We start from the raw sequence: 27,463 nt of genomic DNA on the forward strand, positions 1-27,463 counted from the left end.
AGAAGAAATGCAAGATAAGAAGGAAGTCAGGATTATCAATGTACAAAGCATGAATATTTTCAAAACAACACTGAGGAAAGAAGAATGGGCTGAAACAATGCAAGAAAAAGGTACAAATGAGAAGTATGATGCATTTCTTAACACACTACTGCATCACTTTCATGTAGTCTTCCCCCAAGTAGCCTATCAGAAAAAGCAGGGTCACAGTAAGAAGTGGATTACGAAAGAAATAATTGAACTCAGGACTAGACTGAAGGAACTCGGACAAGCCGAGAATATTGAGACATATAAACAGCATCGGAAGTAGTATAGGCAATTAATAAGAGAAGTAAAAGCCATTTCAATACAGACCCTTAGCAAATTCAAATCGAAAAAGCAAAGTAACATGGGATATAATCAACGGTGGAAGATGTAGCCAAAAAAGTGTAAAAAACATCAATTTTGTTAAGCCAATGAGAATTGATGACAACATAGTTACAGATGGAACAAAAATTGGTAATATTCTAAACAACTACTTTATAGATATTGTACAAAATTTAAAAGGGGAAACAAATCATCAGTGGTCGAAGCATGCTACAACTATTGGCCAACCATTCCCCTCAGTGTTCCTGGAATCAATGACAAAAAAACAGAACTTATAAAATAATCCAGAAATTAAAACCCCAAAAGTATGTAAGAGATGGTGAGGTATCAAATTATTTAATAAAACATGTGAATGAAGAAATAATCAAACCTTTTTTGGATACTGCAAACTGCTCATTTAGGGAAGTAGTATCCCCAGAAAAATTAAGAGAGCAAAAAAGTGCCAATATTTAAGAAAGGAGACAAAAATGATCCAAATAACTACAGACCAGTGTCTTTAATCTTTGGTTTCTCAAAAATACTAAAGATGCTCATGCATAGTAGGTTGACCACATTCCTGAAGAAACACAATATTCTGATTTCAGCACAACCTGGTTTCCCAAAAGGGAAATCTACAGAAACTGCCATCTCAGGCATCACAGAATCTGTTATAGATGCATTAGACAAAAGAAACTCCGTGTCTGCTATGTTTCTGGATTTGTCTAAAGTGTTTGACACAATCACCCACACTACACTTATTGAAAAACTTAAAAGCTATGGTGTTTGTGGACATGCAGTCAAGTGGATAAAATCATACATGAGCAACAGAAAGCAGTATGTGGGAACAGTAACTGGATGCAGATCTGAAATCAGAAATATTAAGTATGGAGTGCCTCAAGGACCTGTACTTGGCCCACTTCTGTTCAACCTATTTGTAAACAATATTGAGAAAGATAAAAAAATACTATATGCAGATGACATGACACTACTGAGTGTAGAAAAACATCTGGGAACACTGGAAAGAATTACATTTATGTCAGTAAATAACACAGTGCAGTGGCTTATAAAAATAACTTAATTTTAATTTAATGGAAAAAGAATTTTATAGTGCAGAAGAGTATATGTATCAATGAATGAAAATGCTACTATTACTGTTATACAGGTACTTTAACTAACTGAACAAATTAATATATGTAAATAACTTGAGAACATGAATACTGAGAGAAAAATGTAAATATCAATATAATATCAATATAATATCAATAATTGTTGTTGTTGTTGTTGTGGTCTTCAGTCATGAGACTGGTTTGATGCAGCTCTCCATACTACTCTATCCTGTGCAAGCTGCTTCATCTCCCAGTACTTAATGCAACCTACATACTTCTGAATATGCTTAGTGTATTCATCTCTTGGTCTCCCTCTACGATTTTCACCCTCCGCGCTGCCCTCCAATGCTAAATTTGTGATCCCTTGATGCCTCAGAAGATGTCCTACCAACTGGTCCCTTCTTCTTGTCAAGTTGTGCCACAAACTCCTCTTCTCCCCAATTCTATTCAATACCTCCTCATTAGTTAGATGATCTACCCATCTAATCTTCAGCATTATTCTGTAGCACCACATTTCGAAAGCTTCTATTCTCTTCTTGTCCGAACTATTTATTGTCCATGTTTCACTTCCATACATAGCTACACTCCATACAAATACTCTCAGAAATTACTTTCTGACACTTAAATCTGTACTCGATGTTAACAAATTTCTCTTCTTCAGAAAAGCTTTCCTTGCCATTGCCAGTCTACATCTTATACCCTGTCTACTTCGACCATCATCAGTTATTTTTCTCCCCAAATAGCAAAACTCCATTACTATTTTAAGTGTCTCATTCCCTAATCTAATTCCCTCAGCATCACCCGAGTTAACTCCACTACATTCCATTATCTTTGTTTTGCTTTTGTTAATGTTCATCTCATATCCTTCTTTCAAGACACTGTCCATTCTGCTCAACTGCTCTTCCAAGTCGTTTGCTGTCTCTGACAGAATAACGACGTCATCGGCGAACCTCAAAGTTTTTATTTCCTCTCCATGGATTTTAATACTTACTCCAAATTTTTCTCTTGTTTCCTTTACTGCTTGCTCAATATACAGATTTAATAACATCGGGGATAGGCTACAACCCTGTCTCACTCCCTTCCCAACCTCTGCTTCCCTTTTATGTCCCTCGACTCTTATAACTGGCATCTGGTTTCTGTACAAATAGTAAATAGCCTTTTGCTCCCTGTATTTTACCCCAGCCAGCTTCAGAATTTGAAAGAGAGTATTCCAGTCAACATTGTCAAAAGCTTTCTCTAACTCTACAAATGCTAGAAACATAGGTTTGCCTTTTCTTAATCTAGCTTCTAAGATAAGTCGTAGGGTCAGTATTGCCTCACGTGTTCCAACATTTCTTCGGAATCCAAACTGATCTTCCCTGAGGTCTGCTTCTACCAGTTTTTACATTTGTCTGTAATGAATTTGCGTTAGTATTTTGCAGCTGTGGCTTATTAAACTGATAGTTCGGTAATTTTCACTTCTGTCAACACCTGATTTCTTTGGGATTGGAATTATTATATTCTTCTTAAAGTCTGAGGGTATTTCACCTGTCTCATACATCTTGCTCACCAGATGGTAGAGTTTTGTCAGGACTGGCTCTCCCAAGGCTGTCAGTAGTTCTAATGGAATGTTGTCTACTCCCAGGGCCGTGTTTTGATTCATGTCTTTCAGTGCTCTGTCAAACTCTTCATTCAGTATCATATCTCCCATTTCATCTTCATTTATATTCTCTTCCATTTCCATAACATTGCCCTCAAGTACATCCTCCTTGTATAGACCCTCTATATACTCATTCCACCTTTCTGTTTTCCCCTCTTTGCTTAGAACTGGGTTTCCATCTGAGCTCTTGATATTCATACAAGTGGTTCTCTTTTCTCCAAAGGTCTCTTTAATTTTCCTGTAGGCGGTATCTATCTTACCCCTAGTGAGATATGCCTCTACATCCTTAAATTTGTCCTCTAGCCATGCTTAGCCATTTTGCACTTCCTGTCAATCTCATTTTTGAGACATTTGTATCCCTTTTTGCCTGCTTCATTTACTGCATTTTTATATTTTCTCCTTTCATCAAATAAATTCAATATTTCTTCTTTTACCCAAGTATTTCTACTAGCCCTTGTCTTTTTACCTACTTGATCCTCTGCTGCCTTCACTACTTCATCCCTCAAAGCAACCCATTCTTCTTCTACTGTATTTCTTGCCCCCATTCTTGTCAATTGTTCTGGAAATTTCTTAAAATTTAAGACCTGGTTCTTAAATCTCTGTCTTACCATTATATAATCTATCTGGAACCTGTCAGTATCTCCAGGCTTCTTCCTTGTATACAGCCTTCTTTTATGATTCTTGAACCAAGTGTTAGCTATGATTAAGTTATGCTCTGTATAGAATTCTACCAGGCGGCTTCCTCTTTCATTTCTTACCCACAATCCATATTCACCTACTATTTTACCTTCCCTTCCTTTTCCTACTATTGAATTCCAGTCACCCATGACTATTTAATTTTCATCTCCCTTCACTATCTGAATAATTTCTTACACCTCATCATACATTTCTTCAATTTCTTTGTCATCTGCAGAGCTAGTTGGCATATAAACTTGTACTACTGTAGTAGGCATGGGCTTTGTGTCTATCTTGGCCATAATAATGCGTTCACTATGCTGTTTATAGTAGCTTACCCACACTCCTATTTCTTTATTCATTATAAACCTACTCCTGCATTACCCCTATTTGATTTTGTATTTTTAACCCTGTATTCACCAGACCAAAAGTCTTGTTCCTCGTGCCACCGAACTTCGCTAATTCCGACTATATCCAACTTTACCTTATCCATTTCCCTTTTTACACTACTGGCCATTAAAATTGCTACACCATGAAGATGACGTGCTACAGAAGCGAAATTTAACTGACAGGAAGAAGATGCTGTGATATGCAAATGATTAGCTTTTCAGAGCATTCACAGAAGGTTGGTGCTGGTGGCGACTCCTCCAACGTCCTGACATGAGGAAAGTTTCCAACCGATTTCTCATACACAAACAGCAGTTGACCGGCGTTGCCTGGTGAAACGTTGGTGTGATGCCTCGTGTAAGGAGGAGAAATGCGTACCATCACATTTCCGACTTTGATAAAGGTCGGATTGTAGCCTATTGTGATAAACGGGTATTCATTGGACAAATATACTATACTAGAACTGACATTTGATTACATTTTCATGCAATTTGGGTGCATAGATCCTGAGAAATCAGTACCCAGAACAACCACCTCTGGCCATAATAACGGCCTTGATACGCGACATTGCTGCTTGCGTTGGTCGATATCCAATGACTGTTAGCAGAATATGGAATCAGTAGGTTCAGGAGGGTAATACGGAATGCCGTGCTGGATCCCAATGGTCTCATATCACTAGCAGTCAAGATGACAGGCATCTTATCCACATGGCTGTAACAGATTGTGCAGCCACGTCTCAATCCCTGAGTCAACAGATGGGGATGTTATCAAGACAACAACCATCTGCACGAACAGTTCAACGATGTTTGCAGCAGCATGGACTATCAGCTCAGAGAGCATTTCTGCAGTTACCCTTGTCACTGCATCACAAACAGGAGCACCTGCGATGGTGTACTCAACGACGATCCTGGGTGCACGAATGGCAAAATGTCATTTTTTCGGATGAATCCAGGTTCTGTGTACAGCATCATGATGGTCACATCCATGTTTGGTGACATCGTGGTGAGCACACATTGGAAGCATATGTTCATCATCGCCATACTGTCGTATCACCCGGCATGATGGTATGGGGTGCCATTGGTTACACGTCTCGGTCACCTCTTGTTCGCATTGATGGCACTTTGAACAGTGGACGTTACATTTCAGATGTGTTACGACCCATTGCTCTACCCTTCATTCGATCCCTGCGAAACCCTACATTTCGGCAGGATGATGCACGATCACATGTTGCAGGTCCTGTACGGGCCTTTCTGGATACAGAAAATGTTCGACTGCTGCCCTGGCCAGCACATTCTCCAGATCTCTCACCAATTGAAAATGTCTGGTCAATGGTGGCCGAGCAACTGGCTCATCACAATACATCAGTCACTACTCTTGATGAACTGTGGTATCATGTTGAAGCTGCATGGGCAGCTTTACCTGTACACGCCATCCAAGCTCTATTTGACTCAATGCCCATGCGCATCAAGGCCGTTATTATGGCCAGAGGTGGTTGTTCTGGGTACTGATTTCTCAGGATCTATGCACCCAAATTGCATGAAAATGTAATCACATGTCAGTTCTAGTATAATATATTTGTCAAATGAATACCTGTTTATCATCTGCATTTCTTCTTGGTATAGCAATTTTAATGGCCAGTAGTGTAAATTTTCTAACCTACCTGCCTGATTAAGGGATCTGATATTCCACACTCCAATCCGTAGAATGCCAGTTTTCTTTCTCCTGATAACGACGTCCTCTTGAGTAGTCCCCGCCTTGAGATTCAAATGGGGGACTATTTTACCTCCGGAATATTTTACCAAAGAGGACACCATCATCATTTAACCATAGAGTAAAGCTGCATGCCTTTGGAAAAAATAATGTAGTAAGTAAACAATTTTCAGGACCTAAAAGATGGGTGAAAAATGTATGCAACATTATTATAAGTATTGCTACTTTGATGTATTAAATTGTAATAAATACGTTAAATATTGCAAGAAAATGGATGTAAATTGACCTGTCCTATATTACAAGTACACACTTTGTACAAAATGTAATGAAATGTGACGAAACAAAAATCAATCAATCAATAATTATTAGAATCTTCATGGAAAATTAAAACCATACATTACATCCAGTGTCAAATGCAAATCTTGCACCTAAATGATCATTGCTCTACCACTTCAACAAAAATAAGTGAATGCTATAATAGTACGCTTCATAGTATGAGAAAAAATTTCAGTCTTTTGTTTCTTTTGTCCTATTGTTACATAGCCAAAGAGATTCCTGTGCCTGCATATCATTTAAAAATGACATAATAGCTGATAGAAAAGGTGGTCTTGATACACACATTGAAAGTAATTTGAACGTCACATGACCATGCTGGTTAAGCTTATCATCATTGTTATACAGGGTGATTCAAAAAGAATACCACAACTTTAGGAATTTAAAACTCTGCAACGACAAAAGGCAGAGCTAAGCACTATCTGTCGGCAAATTAAGGGAGCTATAAAGTTTCATTTAGTTGTACATTTGTTCGCTTGAGGCGCTGTTGACTAGGCGTCAGCGTCAGTTGATGCTAAGATGGCGACCGCTCAACAGAAAGCTTTTTGTGTTATTGAGTACAGCAGAAGTGAATCGACGACAGTTGTTCAGCGTGCATTTCGAACGAAGTATGGTGTTAAACCTCCTGATAGGTGGTGTATTAAATGTTGGTATAAACAGTTTACAGAGAATGGGTGTTTGTGCAAAGGGAAAAGTTCTGGACGGCCGAGAACGAGTGATGAAAATCCAAGAAGCCCTGATCTTACCCCCTGCGATTTTTTCTTATGGGGGTATGTTAAGGATATGGTGTTTCGGCCACCTCTCCCAGCCACCATTGATGATTTGAAATGAGAAATAACAGCAGCTATCCAAACTCTCACGCCTGATATGCTACAGAGAGTGTGGAACAAGTTGGAGTATCGGGTTGATATTGCTCAAGTGTCTGGTGGGGGCCATATTGAACATCTCTGAACTTGTTTTTGAGTAAAAAAAAAACCTTTTTAAATACTCTTTGTAATGATGTATAACAGAAGGTTATATTATGTTTCTTTCATTAAATACACATTTTTAAAGTTGTGGTATTCTTTTTGAATCACCCTGTATTTTAAATAAGATACAAAGCAACAATCTCTGGTTGTTTATGGGCAATGAGAATGCAAAGAGAGATATAAGCGATAGGTGTCCACGCAGACAGTGTTCTGTGCAATCAATACTGAATAATGTCAGAAATGTTTGGGAGTACAACAAAGTACCACATGCTCTGTTTACAGGAAAAAATTCCAGAAGCTGATCTTGGACGCATTATGTCCCTCAACCAACCGGAATGGCTGTATATCACTGTGGGATGCCTTGCAACACTTGCTGTAGGAAGTGCTCTGCCATTCTTTGCAGTGCTTTTTGGAGAAATCTATCGGGTAAGTGCATGTCTTATTGGAAGGAAAGTATTGTCTTGTTGCTTTATTATCATTAGTTAGAAATTCTTGGTCTTAAAGTTGTTAATTTCTGGCCAACATGGTAATGGTGTATCTCCATTTTTGCTGCCATGTCTGAAGATACGAGTGTAAGTCAGTTATTATCCACAATGTAGTTATATTTTTGTTTATTCGGGTAGCAGTGTCATTTTACATTTATGACGCATGCTTTATTTATTTGTTGTTTTATCTTTGCAATTTTCAAGCTGCTATGCTGTTAATATTGGCTGCTCCACTGTCTATTTGTACCGTAGAAGAGCAACATTCAGTGATCTGTTTTTTGCAGTCAGGAGGTGTATCAGGGGCCGAAATTTATTGAAGACTTTCGGTGCAGTATGGTACAGTGTTTTGCCACAACGGAGTGTCTATGAATGGATTGAAAAATTCCGAAATGGTCGCACAAGTGTTATGCAATATGAAGGAGCCGGATGACCATTTACCACCACAAAGGAAGAACCTATTGAGCATTCACGTGAAATGATTGTCTTAGACAGATGATTAACTATTGACGAAGTGGCACATCGCCTGCAAATTAGTCACGGTTCTGCCTATGAAATCATCCACCAACAGGCTTGGGTTTCATAAAGTTTGTGCAAGATGGATCGCAAAACAACTCACACATGAATAAACAAATGCGCTTAGATATCTGCGAAAAACATTTGGATCACTATGGTAACGAATGGGACAACTTCCTAGGCAGAATCATTACTGGTGATGAAACATGGATCCATCATTATGAGCTGGAGAGTAAACAGCAGAGTATGGAATGGAAACATCCAAATTCACCATGCAAGAAAAAGTTCAAGACCCAACCGTCCACAGGAAAACTGATGCTTACAGTTTTTGGAGATGCACAAGGTCCAGCACTGTAACATTATGGGGAAAAGGGGACAACAATAAACAGTGTACATTACAATGAGATGCTTACTGCCAGGCTAAAGCCTGCAATTTGAAGCAAACCCTGAGGATTGCTGTCAAAACGTATTGTGTTGTTGCACGACAATGCCCGTTCACATACTGCTACCCACACTGCTGAAATGCTCCAGAAATTCAAATTTGAAGCACTGGATCGCCCTCCATATAGTCCTGATCTTGCCACTTTTGACTGTCACTTGTTTGGTACACTCAAACAGGCATTAAGAGGCCATGGATTTGCCTAGGATGAAGCAGTGAAAGAAGTGGTGCATTCGTGGCTTGCAGCACAACTGAAAACCTTCTTTTGTAAGGCTATCAGGAAGCTTGTACAATGATGGACCAATTGCATTGAAACACAAGGAGACTATGTCAAAAAATGATGTTCTTGTAAGTTTCCTATTTGATTCCAATAAAATTTTGTAACTTCTTTGCAGATAATGATTGACTTATCCTCGTATTTTGATACATTCCATTTTGCTGTAGAATAGTGTTTGTTATACATTACAAGAACAAATATTTCAGTACTTGTGTAGTTGTGTCCAGTACATGCATAAAGAAATGCTTCAATATTATTTTGTATCATTACACTGTATGCCCTAACTATGAATACTTAGAAGGCTTGTCTGCATTGTCTTATACTATAATGTTGAGTGATACAATGCAGACAATTTTAGTAAATAAATTTTTTTTTAAAAATCATAGGTTTAACTAAATACCTAGGGATTATAATTACAAAAAAATTGGAACAGTCGCGTAGAAAATACTTTGGGGAAGGTGAACAAAAGACTGTGTTTTACTGGCAGAACACTGAGAAGGTGCAACAGGTCTGCTAAAGAGATGCCTACAATATGGTTTTCCATCCTCTTCTGCAGTTCAGGATGTACATAAAGCCCAAGACCACTTTCAGTTATTTATTGCACAAGAACCAAACGTTGTACAAAGATCATTTTTTAAATGTATACCGCCACAGCATAGTTTGTGATTTTCTGATAGTCAGCATTAGTCGCTAACATGGTGAGTTCAGGTGCGGAGCTGTTTCATGAAATGGCCTCCCCAATCATCAGATCTCACTCCGTGTGACTTTTTTCTGTGGGGACACATTAAACATCTTGTGTATGTACTGCCTATACAATGCGATGTAGCAGAGCTCTGGTAGAGAATACGGGAAGCGACTGCCACAGTCGACAATGCCATGCTGGGACGGATATGGCAAGGATTTGATTACCGTATTGACATCTACCGGGTCATTCGTGGTTTGCATATCGAATGTTTGTAAAAAAAAAAAAAACTTTCAGAGTTTCTCTTCAAAATGCAATATATATGACATTTGTTCAATGTTTAGGTCTTGTGCAATAAATAATTGAAAGTGTTCTTGTATTGCTACAGCAGATGGTATCCTTACCAGATACAATTAACAGGGGAACTCAAACTTCAAAGCATGGCAGGTCATTTTGTATTATTGCAAAATAGGGGAGAGAGTGTCATGGAAATGATAAGTGAGTTGTTGTGGCAGTCATTAAAACAAAGCCATTTTTTGCTGTAGTAAGATCTTTTAATGACATTTCAATGATGACCTTCCTCCTCCAAAGGGCAAAATATGTTGTAGATTCTCACATTTGTAGGGAGAAATGATCTTCATAATAAAATAAGAGTAACCAGAGCTCGCACAGAAATATGTAGGTGTTTGTTTTTCCTGTGTGCTATTTGAGAGTGTAACGGCCAGGAAATAATATGAAAATGGTTCTATGAACCCTCTGTCAAACACTTGGTGAGTAATCATGTAGGTGTAGGTGTGGGAGCTTCTTAAAAGATGGAGAGGACTCGCCATTAATTTCTCCTCGTTTAAAGCAGCATTGCCAAATTTATCAGCATCAAAATCTAAGGTCAAAATCTAAGGAAAACTAGTTTATGTTTATAAATAATTTGAAATGTTCATCCAAAGTGTATTCATTTATTTCACACCATATTTACAGTTGACTATATTGACAAATGTATTAGAAATGTTGTGTTACCACCATTTTTATTTCATATTTTCTCACAGTCATTTTGGATAGTTTTCTCTGATTCATTGTGATCCTTCTTTAACTTCAAGAAATTAATTGAACTGCTATCATGAAAATTTGTTTTATGAACACTAGTGAATTTGAAAAGTATGTTACTAAGCTTTCACTTTCATTATTTTTAATTCTAAATCCTTTTATTTTAAAATGAACTTTGAGACAGTGTTCCATTCATAATAACAAAACAAAAATTTACTTACTTTATTTTGAATACCTGTGTTGCAGGTTTTGTCAATCCAAGATGCAGATGAAGTTCGTCGAGATACTGGTACATTCTCCATCTTGTTCCTTGTCATTGGTATTTTGTCTGGTGTGGGAACTTTCTTACAGGTTAGTTGTATTCCAAATTTCCACAACAGACTGTCATTTCATGTTTTTGCTGCATTGTTATTGATGCTTGTATGAGAGGGCTTGAAAATGTTAGTTACAAATTAGTAAGTTTTATTGGATGTTGCATTACACTTCGAACTGACACAGATACATGATACTATTTTTCAACATAGTCACATAGCCTCTGTAAAAAACAGTCAGAATCTTCTATCAAACTAATACTTCCCACCTTTACACATCTCAAATACTTCCAATTTCCATTCATCCCCTCTCTTCAGTGTCCATGTTTCAGTTGTACAGGACACCACATTCCAGACAAAACACTTAGCCAGTCTTTCCCTGAGCTGCTTTTCTAGCTTTCCATGTTATATAAAAACAAAGATGTGTGACTTACCAAATGAAAGTGCTGGCAGGTCGACAGACACACAAACAAACACAAACATACACACAAAATTCAAGCTTTCGCAACAAACTGTTGCCTCATCAGGAAAGAGGGAAGGAGAGGGAAAGACGAAAGGATGTGGGTTTTAAGGGAGGTTCTGAACCTTAGGCCCCCTACAAAACCTTTCACCTGACTCCATCAACCTCCTAACCCCACCGACACCCTGCACCCCTACCTTCTTCCTAAAATTCACAAACCCAATCATCCTGGCCGTCCCATTGTAGCTGGTTACCAAGCCCCCACAGAACGTATCTCTGCCTACGTAGATCAACACCTTCAACCCATTACGTGCAGTCTCCCATCCTTCATCAAAGACACCAACCACTTTCTCGAATGCCTGGAATCCTTACCCAATCTGTTACCCCCAGAAACCATCCTTGTAACCATTGATGCCACTTCCTTATACACAAATATCCCGCACGTCCAGGGCCTCGCTGCGATGGAGCACTTCCTTTCACGCCGATCACCTGCCACCCTACCTAAAACCTCTTTCCTCATTACCTTAGCCAGCTTCATCCTGACCCACAACTTCTTCACTTTTGAAGGCCAGACATACCAACAATTAAAGGGAACAGCCATGGGTACCAGGATGGCCCCTTCGTACGCCAACCGATTCATGGGTCGCTTAGAGGAAGCCTTCTTGGTTACCCAGGCCTGCCAACCCAAAGTTTGGTACAGATTTATTGATGACATCTTCATGATCTGGACTCACAGTGAAGAAGAACTCCAGAATTTCCTCTCCAACCTCAACTCCTTTGGTTCCATCAGATTCACCTGGTCCTACTCCAAATCCCATGTCACTTTCCTTGATGTTGACCTCCACCTGTCCAATGGCCAGCTTCACACGTCCGTCCACATCAAACCCACCAACAAGCAACAGTGCCTCCATTATGACAGCTGCCACCCATTCCACATCAAACGGTCCCTTCCCTACAGCCTAGGTCTTCATGGCAAACGAATCTGCTCCAGTCCGGAATCCCTGAAGCATTACACCAACAACCTGACAACAGCTTTCGCATCCCGCAACTACCCTCCCGACCTGGTACAGAAGCAAATAACCAGAGCCACTTCCTCATCCTCTCAAACCCAGAACCTCCCACAGAAGAACCACAAAAGTGCCCCACTTGTGACAGGATACTTTCCGGGACTGGATCAGATTCTGAATGTGGCTCTCCAGCAGGGATACGACTTCCTAAAATCCAGCCCAGAAATGAGATCCATCCTTCATGAAATCCTCCCCACTCCATCAAGAGTGTCTTTCCGCCATCCACCTAACCTTCATAACCTCTTAATTCATCCCTATGAAATCCCCAAACAACCTTCCCTACCCTCTGGCTCCTACCCTTGTAACCGCCCCCGGTGTAAAACCTGTCCCATGCACCCTCCCACCACCACCTACTCCAGTCCTGTAACCCGGAAGGTGTACACGATCAAAGGCAGAGCCACGTGTGAAAGCACCCACGTGATCTACCAACTGACCTGCCTACACTGTGACGCATTCTATGTGGGAATGACCAGCAACAAACTGTCCATTCACATGAATGGACACAGGCAGACAGTGTTTGTTGGTAATGAGGATCACCCTGTGGCTAAACATGCCTTGGTGCATGGCCAGCACATCTTGGCACAGTGTTACACCGTCCGGGTTATCTGGATACTTCCCACTAACACCAACCTATCCGAACTCCGGAGATGGGAACTTGCTCTTCAATATATCCTCTCTTCCCGTTATCCACCAGGCCTCAATCTCCGCTAATTTCAAGTTGCCGCCACTCATACCTCACCTGTCATTCAACAACATCTTTGCCTCTGCACTTCTGCCTTGACTGACATCTCTGCCCAAACTCTTTGTCTTTAAATATGTCTGCTTGTGTCTGTATATGTGTGGGTGGATATGTGTGTGTGTGTGTGTGAGTGTATACCCGTCTTTTTTTCCCCCAAAGGTAAGTCTTTCCGCTCCCGGGATTGGAATGACTCCTTACCCTCTCCCTTAAAACCCACATCCTTTCGTCTTTCCCTCTCCTTCCCTCTTTCCTGATGAGGCAACAGTTTGTTGCGAAAGCTTGAATTTTGTGTGTATGTTTGTGTTTGTTTGTGTGTCTGTCGACCTGCCAGCACTTTCATTTGGTAAGTCACACATCTTTGGTTTTAGATATATATTTCCTATGTGGAATGTTTCCCTCTATAACCTTTTTATGTTGTGTGTCGCTCTTGAAGTGAAACAACAGTCACTCTTTGTCAGCATCAAATATTAAATGAGCTTTGATAGCTTATGGCTTTTGACCAATAAGTGTTTGTGAAGGATGTGATATAATTTCAAAAGACCCATCAGCATTTTGTAAAAACAGGTATTTCCAAAGGTATGATTCTTCTCCCAATCTGTAGTGAATTTATTTTTGTAAATGGATTTTAGTTACTCAGACTATTCCATCAACAAATCCTCACCATGAGACCATAGTATTAACATATGGTCACCGTGTGCCCAGGATTCTGTCATTTGTAAAACTGCAGAAGTGATTGCTTTCTCTTGAAAATTATCCATAAACATATTAAATACTTGCAAAAAAGAGGGTTTCCCATGGAAACACCATCAGTATGTTCAAACTATTGACAATTAGCCTTTTTCCTGCAGTTTTGCCTGTGTAGGCATTCGACACTTATGTTGCACACATCTCCTCCCCCACTTGCTGTGTTCGTCGCTTCCTTCCCCCATCTACTTGGGAAGGAGATGTGGATTTTTTTATTTATTCCTATCTGTAATTGATCAAATGTGTGTGAAATCTTATGGGACTTAACTGCTAAGGTCATCAGTCCCAAAGCTTACACACTGCTTAACCTAAATTATCCTAAGTACAAACACACACACACACACCCATGCCCAAGGGAGGACTCGAACCTCCGCTGGGACCAGCCGCACAGTCCATGATGGCAGCACCTTAGACCGCTCTAATCTGTAATTATTAATGAAATAATGTGAACAGTATTTGCTGTGACATATTGAAAAAATGTCATTCCTACATAACTGAGACCACAGTGCACTAATTACAAATTATTCAAAAAGAAAATTTTGCAGATTGAACACCACATCTGTAGATACATCATCCACATTAAGGAAAGAAGTACACAAAATGCACAATTGATTGTACATAATTTTTCATTACTCCTCCAGGCACTAGGATGTATAAATTCTGGGGTGAGCCCCCATTAGAGTAAGTGACATAGAGATATCCAGGGAAGAAACACGGAGATAGCAAATCCACTCTTCAGTATGTAGTAGACTGCCCCTGTGCCTTATTTATCACAATGAAAAATGCAAATCACGTGGGAAAAGTGCAGTGACATGTACACTGTTTCACCTCTTTTCCTTTCAAAATGGCAGTCTGAATCACATTGGCGATTGTCCTCATGACACTCATCTGTGTTCCATTGCAAAGTTTCAGTGCATTGAGGTTGGTGATATCAGCAAACAATGCAAGAGACAAAACAAGTGTTCTAAATGTAGTGGGCATCATCCAGTTCTGTCTTTTAATGCTCCTTATATTAATGTGTGAACTTGCCAACTGCAATGGCAAGCATTAGGGATAGTAAACCACTCATCCCTTGATTCTTGTAGTTAAAAGCAATATGGCTGAAGCCTAACTCCCTGACTGTATTCTCCATATATAATATAATTTGAGAAGATTGGGCTAATGGGAAGAGTGCCATAATATACTAGCATTTAATGGTACTGTGTGCATTATGATCATTATTCCAGCTTGTGTCAGCATATAGAAATATGCCAGGTGACTCATTTACAGTCAGTGTTGCATTAATTGTACTTCTGTTACCACTAAAAGATAAATTGATATGCCAAGTTACAGACAGGCACAATTAAGACACTTACATAAATATTTCAGCCACAGTCTTCATCAGTAAAATACTCCATTCACACACAAACACACAAGCAAGCACACCTCACGCACACATGACTGCCAACTCCAGCATCTCATGCCAGCTTGGAGTTTGGCAATCGTGTGTGTGTAAGGTGTGTGTGTGTGTGTGTGTGTGTGTGTGTGTGTGTGTGTGTGTGTGTGTGTGATGAAGGTTGTGACTGAAAGCTTTGTGTGAGTGCCTGACTGCAACTTGACTTGCTTTCTTTACAATAAGTAGCAATCTGTCTTTTCCTACATTGTTGATGTTCCTATTTGGAATTTCCATTGTTAGATACATTGATATAAATTTTGAAGATCAGAAATTATCAATATCCTGTTACAAAAACAAGCTTATGGCCCTATACACTAACAGTTTTACAAGAAGATATTACATTTTGAAAGTTTGTATTAAATAACAGCTTTTCTCAATTAATAAGTGCTTCAATTTATTCTTTAAAGCAGGCACATGAAACCCATGGTGACCCATGGGCCTAATTCACGTACCTACTTAAGCTTGCGGGCTGGACACAAACTTTCTTGGTGAACCATGCAGTGAAGAATTAAATTGACTTTCTCAGTAATTGTGTGAATGTTTCCCCTTCCATGTCTATTGTAGGCCTAGTTGTGTATGTTATTCTGGATTTAGTTTCACAAATCAGATTGCCAGCAGTGTGTACATAGTGTAGATGCTAGTACTTTATATTTTCTCAAAATTCCTCTACAAGGTTCTCCCTTGTTTACTGTAGCTACCACTCTTATTGTATTTTTTGTATTCTAAAAAGCCTGCGTGTATAGACTGCTGGAGCCCCACCACAGATCTTGATGCCATATTGAAGATGTGGATTTATCGATCTGAAATCTATTTTCCTTAATGTATAATGATCCAAGTCTTTCCATGACAGGTGTTCATGCACAGTAGTACCCAAAAATTAGTGTTTATTTTTATAATTAAGTGTTAGTAGAAGTATAGATGGAGTAACATATATATTTAGGTTATAGGGAAGCAGGAATCAGTCACATCAATTAGTGTATGGCAGGAAAGCATCTTACAGACCCAGCCATGCTTCTTAGTTTGTGGCAACCCAAATTTCCACATTGCAGCATGAGGGTGTGAGGTAACAGACTGAAACCATGTGGCCATTGTTTCAGTTATAGATGACCAAAACCACATATTATTGAACAACCTTTTGCACATGATGGTACATTCATCTTATCCAAGAAATTCAGTTGTTGCCATACCTGACTGCCCTCTGGAGCACTATTCAGCTAACATTTAATCGCTACATATATTTTTGAGTTATAGCAGAGAGGTGGTGAAATTTCATAATGTTTTGATGAGTGTCACACCCTTCATCTTTTTTTGAAGCATGACAGTTATAAGAACATTGTGAAAATGCATTGTCACCACATTGCTGGTTGCCTTGGAGGTCAAAGAAATCTGTAGCATGTGTTGACTGCTGCTGTATGCTTTTTCTCCTGATTTATGAGCACTGTTGTGCTTACTCTTATTAAAACTTAAGCATGGAATATACCTCTAGTCACGCAAGACTATCATTGCTTAGATTATGTCAACCATATTTTCCAACAGAACTACTGTTTTATGTAGTCATACCCCCTAGAGTGAGGCTTATTTTGCTCACTATTATAAAAACAACCCAGTGTATCTTTTCATCAGCTGCCCAATCTCTGCAACAAACTGCTCACTCACAAATTAAATGTAGGAAAGCCACTTACAGTAGTACTCATTTCTAGTCGGCTCCTTTATCTTCATCCAATATTATCTCAAAAGCAGTTTTACTTGTTGGTATTTCAGAGTATGTAGTTGATGCCCATCATCAAATGCCTTGATAGGAATAGATAAGCCTATATTATTACATTTTCTGTTGTGTATTGGTAGAAGTCCTTGACTGTGTCTGGATTGTCAGTAATGCAGTGACCAATCACTAATTATCAAAATATCCATGGGTGTACTGCCAGTCTACAGTGTCCAACGGGCACAATATTTCGGCGATCATACATGTCGCCATCATAAGGTGAACTGACGGGCTGAGCTCCTGTGAACGTGCTGGTACGGAGATCCATATGCTATGGCTGCTCAGGGCGAACTGTGTTCGGTCACGGCGGCGGCCAATTTAAATACCCTATGCCCATGGCGCACTCCCTCTGCCATCTGCACCCCGCGCCCCACACCACGGTCGCGCGGTGGAACAGATTGCGAAGGCGTCTGAGATGACATCAGTGTGATGGCTCTGTCCGCCGTGGTCGTCACAACTATACGTTTGCTGGATTTACTCTTGATCAAGATTAAATCGAGCAAACGTATAGTTGTGACGATCACGGCGGACAGAGCCATCACACCAACGTCATCTCAGACGCCTTCGCAATCTGTTCCACCGCGCGACCGTGGCGTGGGGCGTGGACGGCGGAGGGAGTGTGCCGCGGGCGGAGGGTATTTAAATCGGCCGCCGCTGCGACCGGACACAGTTCCCCCTGAGCAGCCATAGCATACGGATCTCCATACCGGCACGTTCACAGCAGCTCAGTCCGTCAGTTCACCTTATGATGGCGACGTGTATGATCGCCAAAATATTGTGCCCGTTGGACACTGTAGACTGGCAGTACACCCGTGGATATTTTGATTATCAAATACACTGGGAGAAACTCAAGAATCAAATCACTAACTAGTTGCTGTCATTATTACATTGCCTGGTCATACTATTGTGTCATTGTGTATTGTTCAACTCAATCAGCTAACCTCTTAGAGACACCACCTCTAATTTTGTATAATAAAAGACATTACTTCGAAGTTTGTCTCTTCAGTTATTTGGAGAGCAACTCATATAATTATTAAAGAAACCAACTAAACTCAATAAATATGAAGTCATTGAAGCTTCAATATGTTGTGTTTTCCTGGCAGATGCACATGTTTGGGGTTGCTGGTGTGCGTTTAACAAAAAGGCTACGCGTGATGGTGTTTGATTCCATCCTTCGCCAGGAAGCAGCATGGTTTGATGATGAAAGAAATGCTGTTGGAGTTCTTTGTGCAAGGCTCTCTGGTGATGCATCCAGTGTTCAGGGGGTAAGTAACTCCTCTCCTCAATAAAACGTAGAAATGGTTGCTCCAGTTTTATATGTTTTAGAGCTAAGAAAGTGGAAGTTATAACAAGGTAGACCAAACCACATGGAAACTTGATAAAAAGCCTTGATGGCTGTACCCTCATTACTGAGAGTTAAAAAGAATATTGAAGAATGGAGAGATAACGGGGTGCACTGTGTTAAAGCTGTGCATTGACAATGCAAACCCAATAGGCACTGCATGGGAGACCATGGATGTAGTTTAATTCTGGACACCACTGCTGACTTCTGATCAAAACTTAGTGAACACCTTTTCTGCCCCCACTTGCAAAAAGCTACAAAGATGTATCTGTGGTATGTCACAATGTGATTGTCTGCTATGAGTGATGGGCACTATTCAGATAAATTTGTCTACATAATTATTCAAATATAATAGAGGGAAACATTCCACGTGGGAAAAAATATATATAAAAACAAAGATGAGGTGACTTACCGAACAAAAGCGCTGGCAGGTCGATAGACACACAAACAAACACAAACATACACACAAAATTCTAGCTTTCGCAACCAACGGTTGCCTCATCAGAAAAGAGGGAAGGAGAGGGAAAGACGAAAGGATGTGGGTTTTTAGGGAGAGGGTAAGGAGTCATTCCAATCCCGGGAGCGGAAAGACTTACCTTAGGGGTAAAAAAGGACAGGCATACACTCGCGCGCGCGCGCACACACACACACACACACACACACACACACACACACACACACACACATCCATCCACACATACAGACACAAGCAGACATATGTCTGCTTGTGTCTGTATGTGTGGATGGATATGTGTGTGTGTGCGAGTGTATACGTGCGAGTGAGTGTATACCTGTCCTTTTTTCCCCCTAAGGTAAGTCTTTCCGCTCCCAGGATTGGAATGACTCCTTACCCTCTCCCTTAAAACCCACATCCTTTCGTCTTTCCCTCTCCTTCCCTCTTTCCTGATGAGGCAACCGTTGGTTGCGAAAGCTAGAATTTTGTGTGTATGTTTGTGTTTGTTTGTGTGTCTATCGACCTGCCAGCGCTTTCGTTCGGTAAGTCACCTCATCTTTGTTTTCATATATAATTATTCAAATAAACAGATCATAAAAAAATCTTTTTTTCATGAATAAGTTATTGGTAGACAATGAGATTTTTCCTATCTGTGAATACAAATAATTCTTTGTTTGTTATTTAAATTAAATAATGAAAAACATAGGCTACCACCACAATATCTTTGTTTACTTCTTGAACAGAATTCTATGACATATAACAAAACATTGTTGCAGCGGCTCTGTGCAGTTTTCATTTACAATAAACAATTTATTCATGTGCTATACAGAGTTCGCCTCAGCAGCTTGGAGGGTAGGTTCCAGAATATGAAGGGAAAGGTCTTGTGTTCAGTTTCCTGTTGCTCATGGGATTTTTCCTGCTGCTTATCGATTCTTTCATCTCCAACAATGAGAAAATGAATATTCTTGGTGGAGCATGTATTTAATACTAAAGAAAAAAATTACAAATATTATGCAACTGATATATAAGCATTCAACCAGTTTCACATTTACATCAGTACTCTCCTTTTGCTATCAATAGGTTCACTTTATGTAGTTTACATCTCAGTAGAATTGACCCTGGAATTACTGTTATGATTTAGCAATACCATAGTTGTCCGCTGCCGGTAGCTGAGTGGTCAGCGCGACAGAATGTCAATCCTAAGGGCCTGGGTATGATTCCCGGCTGGGTCAGAGATTTTCTCCACTCAGGGACTGGGTGTCGTGTTGTCCTAATCATCATCATTTCATCTCCATCGACGCACAAGTTGCTGAAGTGGCGTCAAATCGAAAGTCTTGCACCAGGGGAACGGTCTACCCGACGGGAGGCCCTAGTCACATGACATTTTTTTAATACCATAGTTCATAGTACTTGATGTAAAATGTTTCACAAGAAAGTTAGTGCACAAATAAAGCAGAGAATTAGGTGGCAACATTTCCATTATGGACCACAGTAACTTATAATGCATATGAAATACGTACAGTCAGAGACAGAATTCATGAGACCCCGCGCCTTATCATTATGCTCAACTATGCAGCTTTACTGTCTCTCACACAGCATAACATGTGAGGAGATGAAGTGCTACCAACATATTGTCTACAGGTATGAAGTCGAAAAACTAGCCAAGCATTTTCAGACTGTTTTAGATAATGTGGGAGACTATATTGCTATAGGTTGACATATCTCATGTTTATGTGTTGTGTTCTATAAACTAATAGGAAAAAAAACTATTTTGTATGCACTGTACTAATACAACTGATTTATCGTGATGATTTCATGAAAAAAGTCCTTTTAAATAAAGCCAAGTACTGCAAACTGCCATGAATTAGCAGCATAATACACAAATCTAATTCTATGATTTTTTTGTTATCGTTGTGGAAGTATATGACATTAATATTTATTGTGACATCAAAAAATACAATGGGGTTATTGACAAGAGAAATAAGCATTTCAGATCTGATTAAAATTTGATTTTATCATTACAGACCTTATATAACCTCATATAATTAACACCATAGGAAATCAAAAACATAAATTCTAATATTTCAATTTTTGCTTTGATTTCTTGCTTTTATAATTCAAGGGAACCATTACATTTTCCAGAGTACATCACAAAAACATTCAAAGCATAAAATTCAGAGCACCACATATGTCACGTGCACTGTGGAAAGTCACATATGCCACAATCACATTTTTGTAGCGTGAATATAATTAGAAAAACAATCTCATTAACATTGCTAAATACCTCATGATCTGGCAATAATTTCATGACAAAGCAAGCTTTACATAGCAGGTCCTTGAAAGATGGAATCTGGAGTTGATTACAAATCTAGGCATGTATTTTAGTAATAGCATCACTTCTACTTGTAATTTTTGTTTGCTGTGCAATGAGAATACGACACTTCTGTAATGGGCAAATGTAATTCTTCACCAATCAGTAAAAATATAGTCATAGGGTTGACAGAACGGCATACAATTTGGCAAAATTAATTAACACATCAATATTCCAATATCATCAGCAACCAGACCATTGTATAAAGAGGGATAGCTTTTCCTCTCCCATGAGTCAGTAACGTACAGGAATAGTGCTATTTTTATTTAAGGTCACAAAATTTTCTCCGAGAACTGATGATAAGTATATTTTTTGAGCTTTCCACATTTTGTGGCTGTTGCATAAACATTATGATGCCATTCTGTTAATTGGTTTACATTTTGTTGGACTCGAGGACTACATTTGCCACTGACTTCTTGAAGATGTACAAAAACTGTTGGTAACAGTCTTCTGGAAAACTGGTCAGTACATGAGTGTGGAAGCTGACAAGTACCAACCAACTGTCATTATGGAGGGCCCAAGTGACTAGCTAGGAATCAACTCAAGATAAATATAAAATGGTCAATTCATGGGTGTCGATTGTTTTGCAGAGGCTGGAAGCAAGGGACATGTGATTACTACATGATCACTGCAGCAGTGGGCAATGGCAGCAGCAGCCTTATTGGAGACAAATTCTTAAACACCTGATGCAATTCCTTTCAGGGGAAACAAAGAATTCAGCAGCATCAGGCCATCAAATACATCAGCACCAAAGTCAAGTGTCCATTTGATGAATTATTTGGAACAGCAAGGCTCTTACAACTTCAATTCTCCACTATAATTCTAGAATTCAATCCTGATCTAATTATGAATATGTATCAGACGGAATGTATCACATCTATAGGAAAAGGACATTTTCATTTTGAGTTGTGAAAGTCAGCTAATTAAAACAAAGAAATCGACCATCAGTTTTTGTGCAGGGTTTTGTGACTTTACATAAAAATGAATCCGTTTCTGTATGTTGACTCGTAGGAGAGACAAAGCTATCCCTCCATATATGATGGCTTTGTTTTTGATGAAATCAGAATACTGCCTTGTTCCGTAAAAGAAATTCCACCAAAGTGTATGCAGTTTTGTCAACCCTACAATGTATATTTTTACTGACACATGAGGGATTGCATTTTCCAATCACTCACAGCAAACAGAAATTGCAAATAGGTGTGATGATCTGTAATCAATTGCAGGCTACAGCTTTCAAGAAATTGCTTTTTAATGTTTGGTTTGTTGCAAAATTATTGCCAGATCATGAGGTATTTAGTAATGTGAGTGAGGTTGCTTTTTGTAATGATATTCACACTAAAAATGAGACTGTGGCATACATGTCTTTACATGTTGCTAGTGTCATACCATGTTTATCCAAGTATAAGAAGACCCTGACTGTAAGACAATCCCCCTTTTTTTCAAGAGATCTTATGACAAAAATTTATGTTTAACACATCCTAACTAATCAAAAGTACACGCTGTTTTGTGGCCATAAAGTATCTGCCTAAAAAGTTAACATTATACGTATTCTAAGTTTATGCCATTTATTGATTGTCTACATATTGATAATAGAGAAACAAATAAAGTAAATGAAAAGAAATGGTTTACATTATTTTGTGGATTGTTTTCTTTTCTAAATTTTTCATATACTAACCTTGTTGTCTGTGGTATGACTGTTTTTAAGCATCAGTTCATCATCATCATCATGATCCTAATAGCATAGCTGTGAAATTTATATCTTCATTTTCACAAATATTTAACTATTTATTCTGAATGTGTTGAAATTTCTGTCACTGCTTTCACCATAGAACCTTGAACACAGCTGCTTTTATCCAAATACATATTGGACTTCATCTTCATCTGCCTGCCACTCTCTTGTTGGCTGTTTAGAACTAGCAGCTGACACACCTCCTTTTGTTCCCATCATACATCATGGTGAGCATCGACAGCATTGCAGCATGAAACAAGTAAGTCCACTACTGGCCCCTATCTAGACATATACTGTCTCATGCAGAAATTAATACTATTGTTGAGTATTGGTCAATTTTAATGTCAGTTCAATTCCGACTACAAACAGATTCAGATAAACTGCAGTTTAAATATGGTAGATGTTCCTAAAAAGCCAAATCATGCAGTATACATTCCCATGTTTGGCAACATGATGTAATTTGCTGCATGCTCACTACCCTCCTCCTTGCACTCGTCTAGTTCTCAGTCAAGCTGGTATCACTGTTCCCCCTCCAACTCTTCTGTAGTGCTGTGAAGACAGACTGAAATATCTTCTTTGGTGCAAGTCATATGTAACAATAGCACCTTTCACTCATCCTGTGATCTACTGATGTCTGTTGGTACTCTCTCTACAATGGGTCTTGCAGCTGTAATCTATTCTCGTGATAACAATTAGTCAGTTCAATACAATTATTTCATTCGTTAGACATTTCATTCTGGATTAATTTTCCTTCCTGTTTCATCTTAATGTCACTATTGTGTCCTAAAGCAGATTAAAAGCTGGTAGCATTTTTACCCAGTATTCTGATAGATGAACAGTGACTGAATTTCTCATTTAAAACCCAGTCAATAAATCAGTACAGTTTCTCATAATAAAATAAAGTATTGGTCTGGGTTCAGAATCAAGTTATGTTTTCTGGAAGACAACATCTCTGCTGATTGAATGTTATCTTTACTTAAAAAAGCAGCATTATTGTTTGCATACAGTGTCTGTACATGTATGTGAACTTTTATTGCAAACCTTTTTAAATACAAAACATTTGTTTTAGAGCTATTTTCCCCCTTTTCCACAAAATTGTCAAATTTTAAGTAGAGTGATAGATTGTGGTGGCTATTTCGTAGTTTCTCACTTATCCCTTGCACTGGCGACCTCAGCAGCAACAGTTTAATCTGTACATATAAGATGACTCTGTGTTTTGAGTGATAAGTTGGGAAAAAACCTTCTCTTATAATCTTGTAAATACAATATGTGCCTTCACGTGATGCTAATGGCATATGTGCTTTCACACATTGCTTGTCACGGTCTTAATTTTTATGCTTTCAATATTTTTATGAGAAGTGTGTTCGTGCTCTTGAAGTAAAAAAGCAAAAAATCAAAGCAAAAATTGAAATACTAAAATTTATGTGTTTTCATTTTCTGTTACTGTTAATTGGATAAGGTTATATAAGATTTGTGATGATAAAATCTGTATTTAATAAGACTAGAAATGGTTATTTCTTTTGTCAATAATCCCATTCTATTTCTCAGTGTCACAGAAAATTTCACTGTCACATATTGCTGTGGAAAGAGAGAGCCATACAGTTAGATCTGAATATGGAGCTCAAAAATTCGAAAGTGTGCTCTTAATCACTATGCTTCTGACTCATCTGGTTTAACATCATGTGCACAAACTGATGAAGTAGTATGAAAACTTTGTCATTTCTCATAAACTATTGAGTGTTGGCATGTAAGAAAAAAAAGGTGTCCCTTTATTTTCCTCCTTCTTTCAACAAGTGAAGTTTCAACTGTGTTAACTACACTTTCTGATGAAATTGCAGGGTGCTAATTGGGCGTTATGTGGAGACTGGAAGTGGTGCATGGTTCCATTTCATTAGTACGAATTTGGAACATATGTGACAGTAATCTGACTGGTACAGAGATGATGGTGGTATAGGTGAGACTGGTGAGCCTTATCTAAACTGTTTCATTAATACCAAGGTGAAGAATACAAATTTTTCTGATAATGGTGCAGTGATGTCACATAGTGCGATTGCATTCTGCATCACACTAGGACTGTGATGACAATAGGATCACGTGGTAGATACTTTCCACTGGGATCTTCAGTTACCAAATTTCTAAAACTACTCAAAGGGATCTTCAGTGATATGTAGTTGGCATTTGTTAGTGTAGAGGTGATTTGAAAACAGGATTTAGAATTTGATTTGGAAATGTTTATTTCATCAATCTCATTTCATCTGAATTCATAGTCTTACCAGTGTTCAACTTTTTCAAGTTATTCCGTGGTGAGATGTCTAGTCTCCATGCCTATTTATCCTGGTCTTTCTCTGTTTATGTGATCCTCAACTTTTTATTTAAGCAGTTGTATCAGGAGAGTAGTTGATATGTGCAGGATCTATCAAGCGTTGCTAAACCATTCCAGTGGTCTCCAAGGTGAAATGAAATTACAGTTAGCATTGTCCACTGAGTGGCTGGAAGTTTATAGTCTGTTGGCAGCAGTAGAATCATTCTACAGTCAGTCTCAGATGCTTGTTCTTTAAATTTTCTCAATAGTGCTCCTTGAAAAGAACATTATCTTCCCTCCAGTGATTTCTATTGAAGTCCCCAAAGCATCTCCATGATACTTCCATGTTGTGCACAGTGTGAAAATTGAAAAGCTTGTTCATTCAGGCACATTTCACTTTTATTGACAAAGCATCACCAGTAGTTATATTGTCATTGTTATGAATGGATTATACCTTTCATCCTTGTGGTTTTTATAGAATGATTTAGAATCTACATCTATGTCTACATATACATACACACTTCGCGAGCCACTATATGATGTACCCCTGCTAGTCATTTCTTCTCCTGTTCCACTTGCAAATGGAGTGAGGAAAAAAGATTATTTATGTGCTTCTATACGAGCCCTAATCTCTCTAATTTTATCTTTATAGTCTGTTGGCAGCAGTAGAATCATTCTACAGTCAGTCTCGGATGCTTGTTCTTTAAATTTTCTCAATAGTGCTCCTTGAAAAGAACATTATCTTCCCTCCAGTGATTCCCATTTAAGTCCCCAAAGCATCTCCATGATACTTCCATGTTGTACGAACCTACCAGTAACAAATCTGGCAGCCTGAATGGCATATTTAAGACCTCACTGTCAGCACTTTTTGTTCCTTTTTTCACATTTTGTTCACAGGTGCTTCTCTCTTCTTGTAAACAGAAGTTGATATCGAGCATGCACTGCAATCATTCTCTTATTTAATCTTCTTACCAGCTTTTGAGCCCCACTTTTTCAACATTGAAATTTATATTTCCTTGCACAATTTATATTTCCTTGCACAATTTGCTTTTCTGATTTGAAATTATACACTATTCGCAGCTTATGAAATTTATTTCTGGGTTTTCATGTATTTTTGTCTGTATTATATTGTCTTTTCATTTTTGTCATTGTGTGCCAGTGGGAGCATTCATAAGGAAAACTGTTTTCAGGTATATAACATTGAAGAAATATTATTTACTAGTAATGTTAATAAGGTCTGGGTAATGTTAAAGAAGTGAATTCCTTCCAGTGAATGAGTTTTTTTAATTTGGAGTTGTTTATGGGAGAAAAACAAAAGTAGCTACAACAGCTACTGAAGAAGAGAGCTGCCTAAATAATTTCCCATTCTTTATTTATGATGTTCAAGTCCCAGTCTGTGCATCTGAATATTATTTGTTGCTAAATTTTAGACACAAATCATGGTTACAGAAATGTGAATAAAGCTCATTGGTCTTTACTGGGTATTTCTGCTCCTAGTCAATGTGGTATCAGCCAGAGCTGCCGCATTTTTGAAGTGTGAACTTTCCAAGTGCTAGCCAGCCCAAACAATGTCATCTGAGCAAATGTATTCTGTCTGTCACTAGTCTAATGAAGATTTGGTAACATTATAGAATATGTTTGTCAACTACATGACCATTGATTTATTTCCTGGAGTGGTACAGAATTATCCTGATAAATTAACTCAATATTTTTGTGTCACTTAAGTGAAATATTCTGAATGATTCGAAATTAAGGGATGATATAGAGGTAGCAGATTTATGTTTTTGAACCAGGAAGCTCAATCCAACAGAAACTGTAGCTTAGTTCACCATATATGTTGCAAATTCTGCATCTTAGCCATAACTGGGATAACGAGGGAGTGATGTCTGCTACAGTTGTATGCTACCTTACTTACAATGCATTTTCTCTTCAAGGGGAAGACTGTGTTACTTTTCAGTTCAAATCTTAGTGGAGGCAAGATTTTTACGTCTTCAGTGAGAGACACTGGCAGACAGATGACAGTCAGTAAAGAAATCTAGACACAGTTAGGATTTGTTGCCTGAATTTCATTATGTATGTAGTCACATTGCTGCATTTCTGTACTTTCCATTCTGTAATGCTATTTGTGTACAACTGTGGACCTAATGTAG

At 38.7% G+C, this 27,463-nt stretch overlaps 1 protein-coding gene across 2 annotated transcripts in view; it reads left to right on the forward strand.

Annotated features, from left to right (window-relative positions):
• LOC126412154 (multidrug resistance protein homolog 49-like) overlaps positions 1-27,463 on the forward strand; it is a 454,076-nt gene that overhangs the window by 345,053 nt on the left and 81,560 nt on the right. For both annotated transcript variants that reach the window (XM_050081614.1, XM_050081613.1), the window contains exons 15-17: positions 7,443-7,586; positions 10,844-10,948; positions 18,219-18,380. In XM_050081614.1, the coding sequence (XP_049937571.1) occupies positions 7,443-7,586; positions 10,844-10,948; positions 18,219-18,380 (411 nt within the window). The remainder of the gene's footprint in view (positions 1-7,442; positions 7,587-10,843; positions 10,949-18,218; positions 18,381-27,463) is intronic.

Source organism: Schistocerca serialis, chromosome 7 (assembly GCF_023864345.2).
Source record: "Schistocerca serialis cubense isolate TAMUIC-IGC-003099 chromosome 7, iqSchSeri2.2, whole genome shotgun sequence".
NCBI lineage: Eukaryota > Metazoa > Arthropoda > Insecta > Orthoptera > Acrididae > Schistocerca > Schistocerca serialis.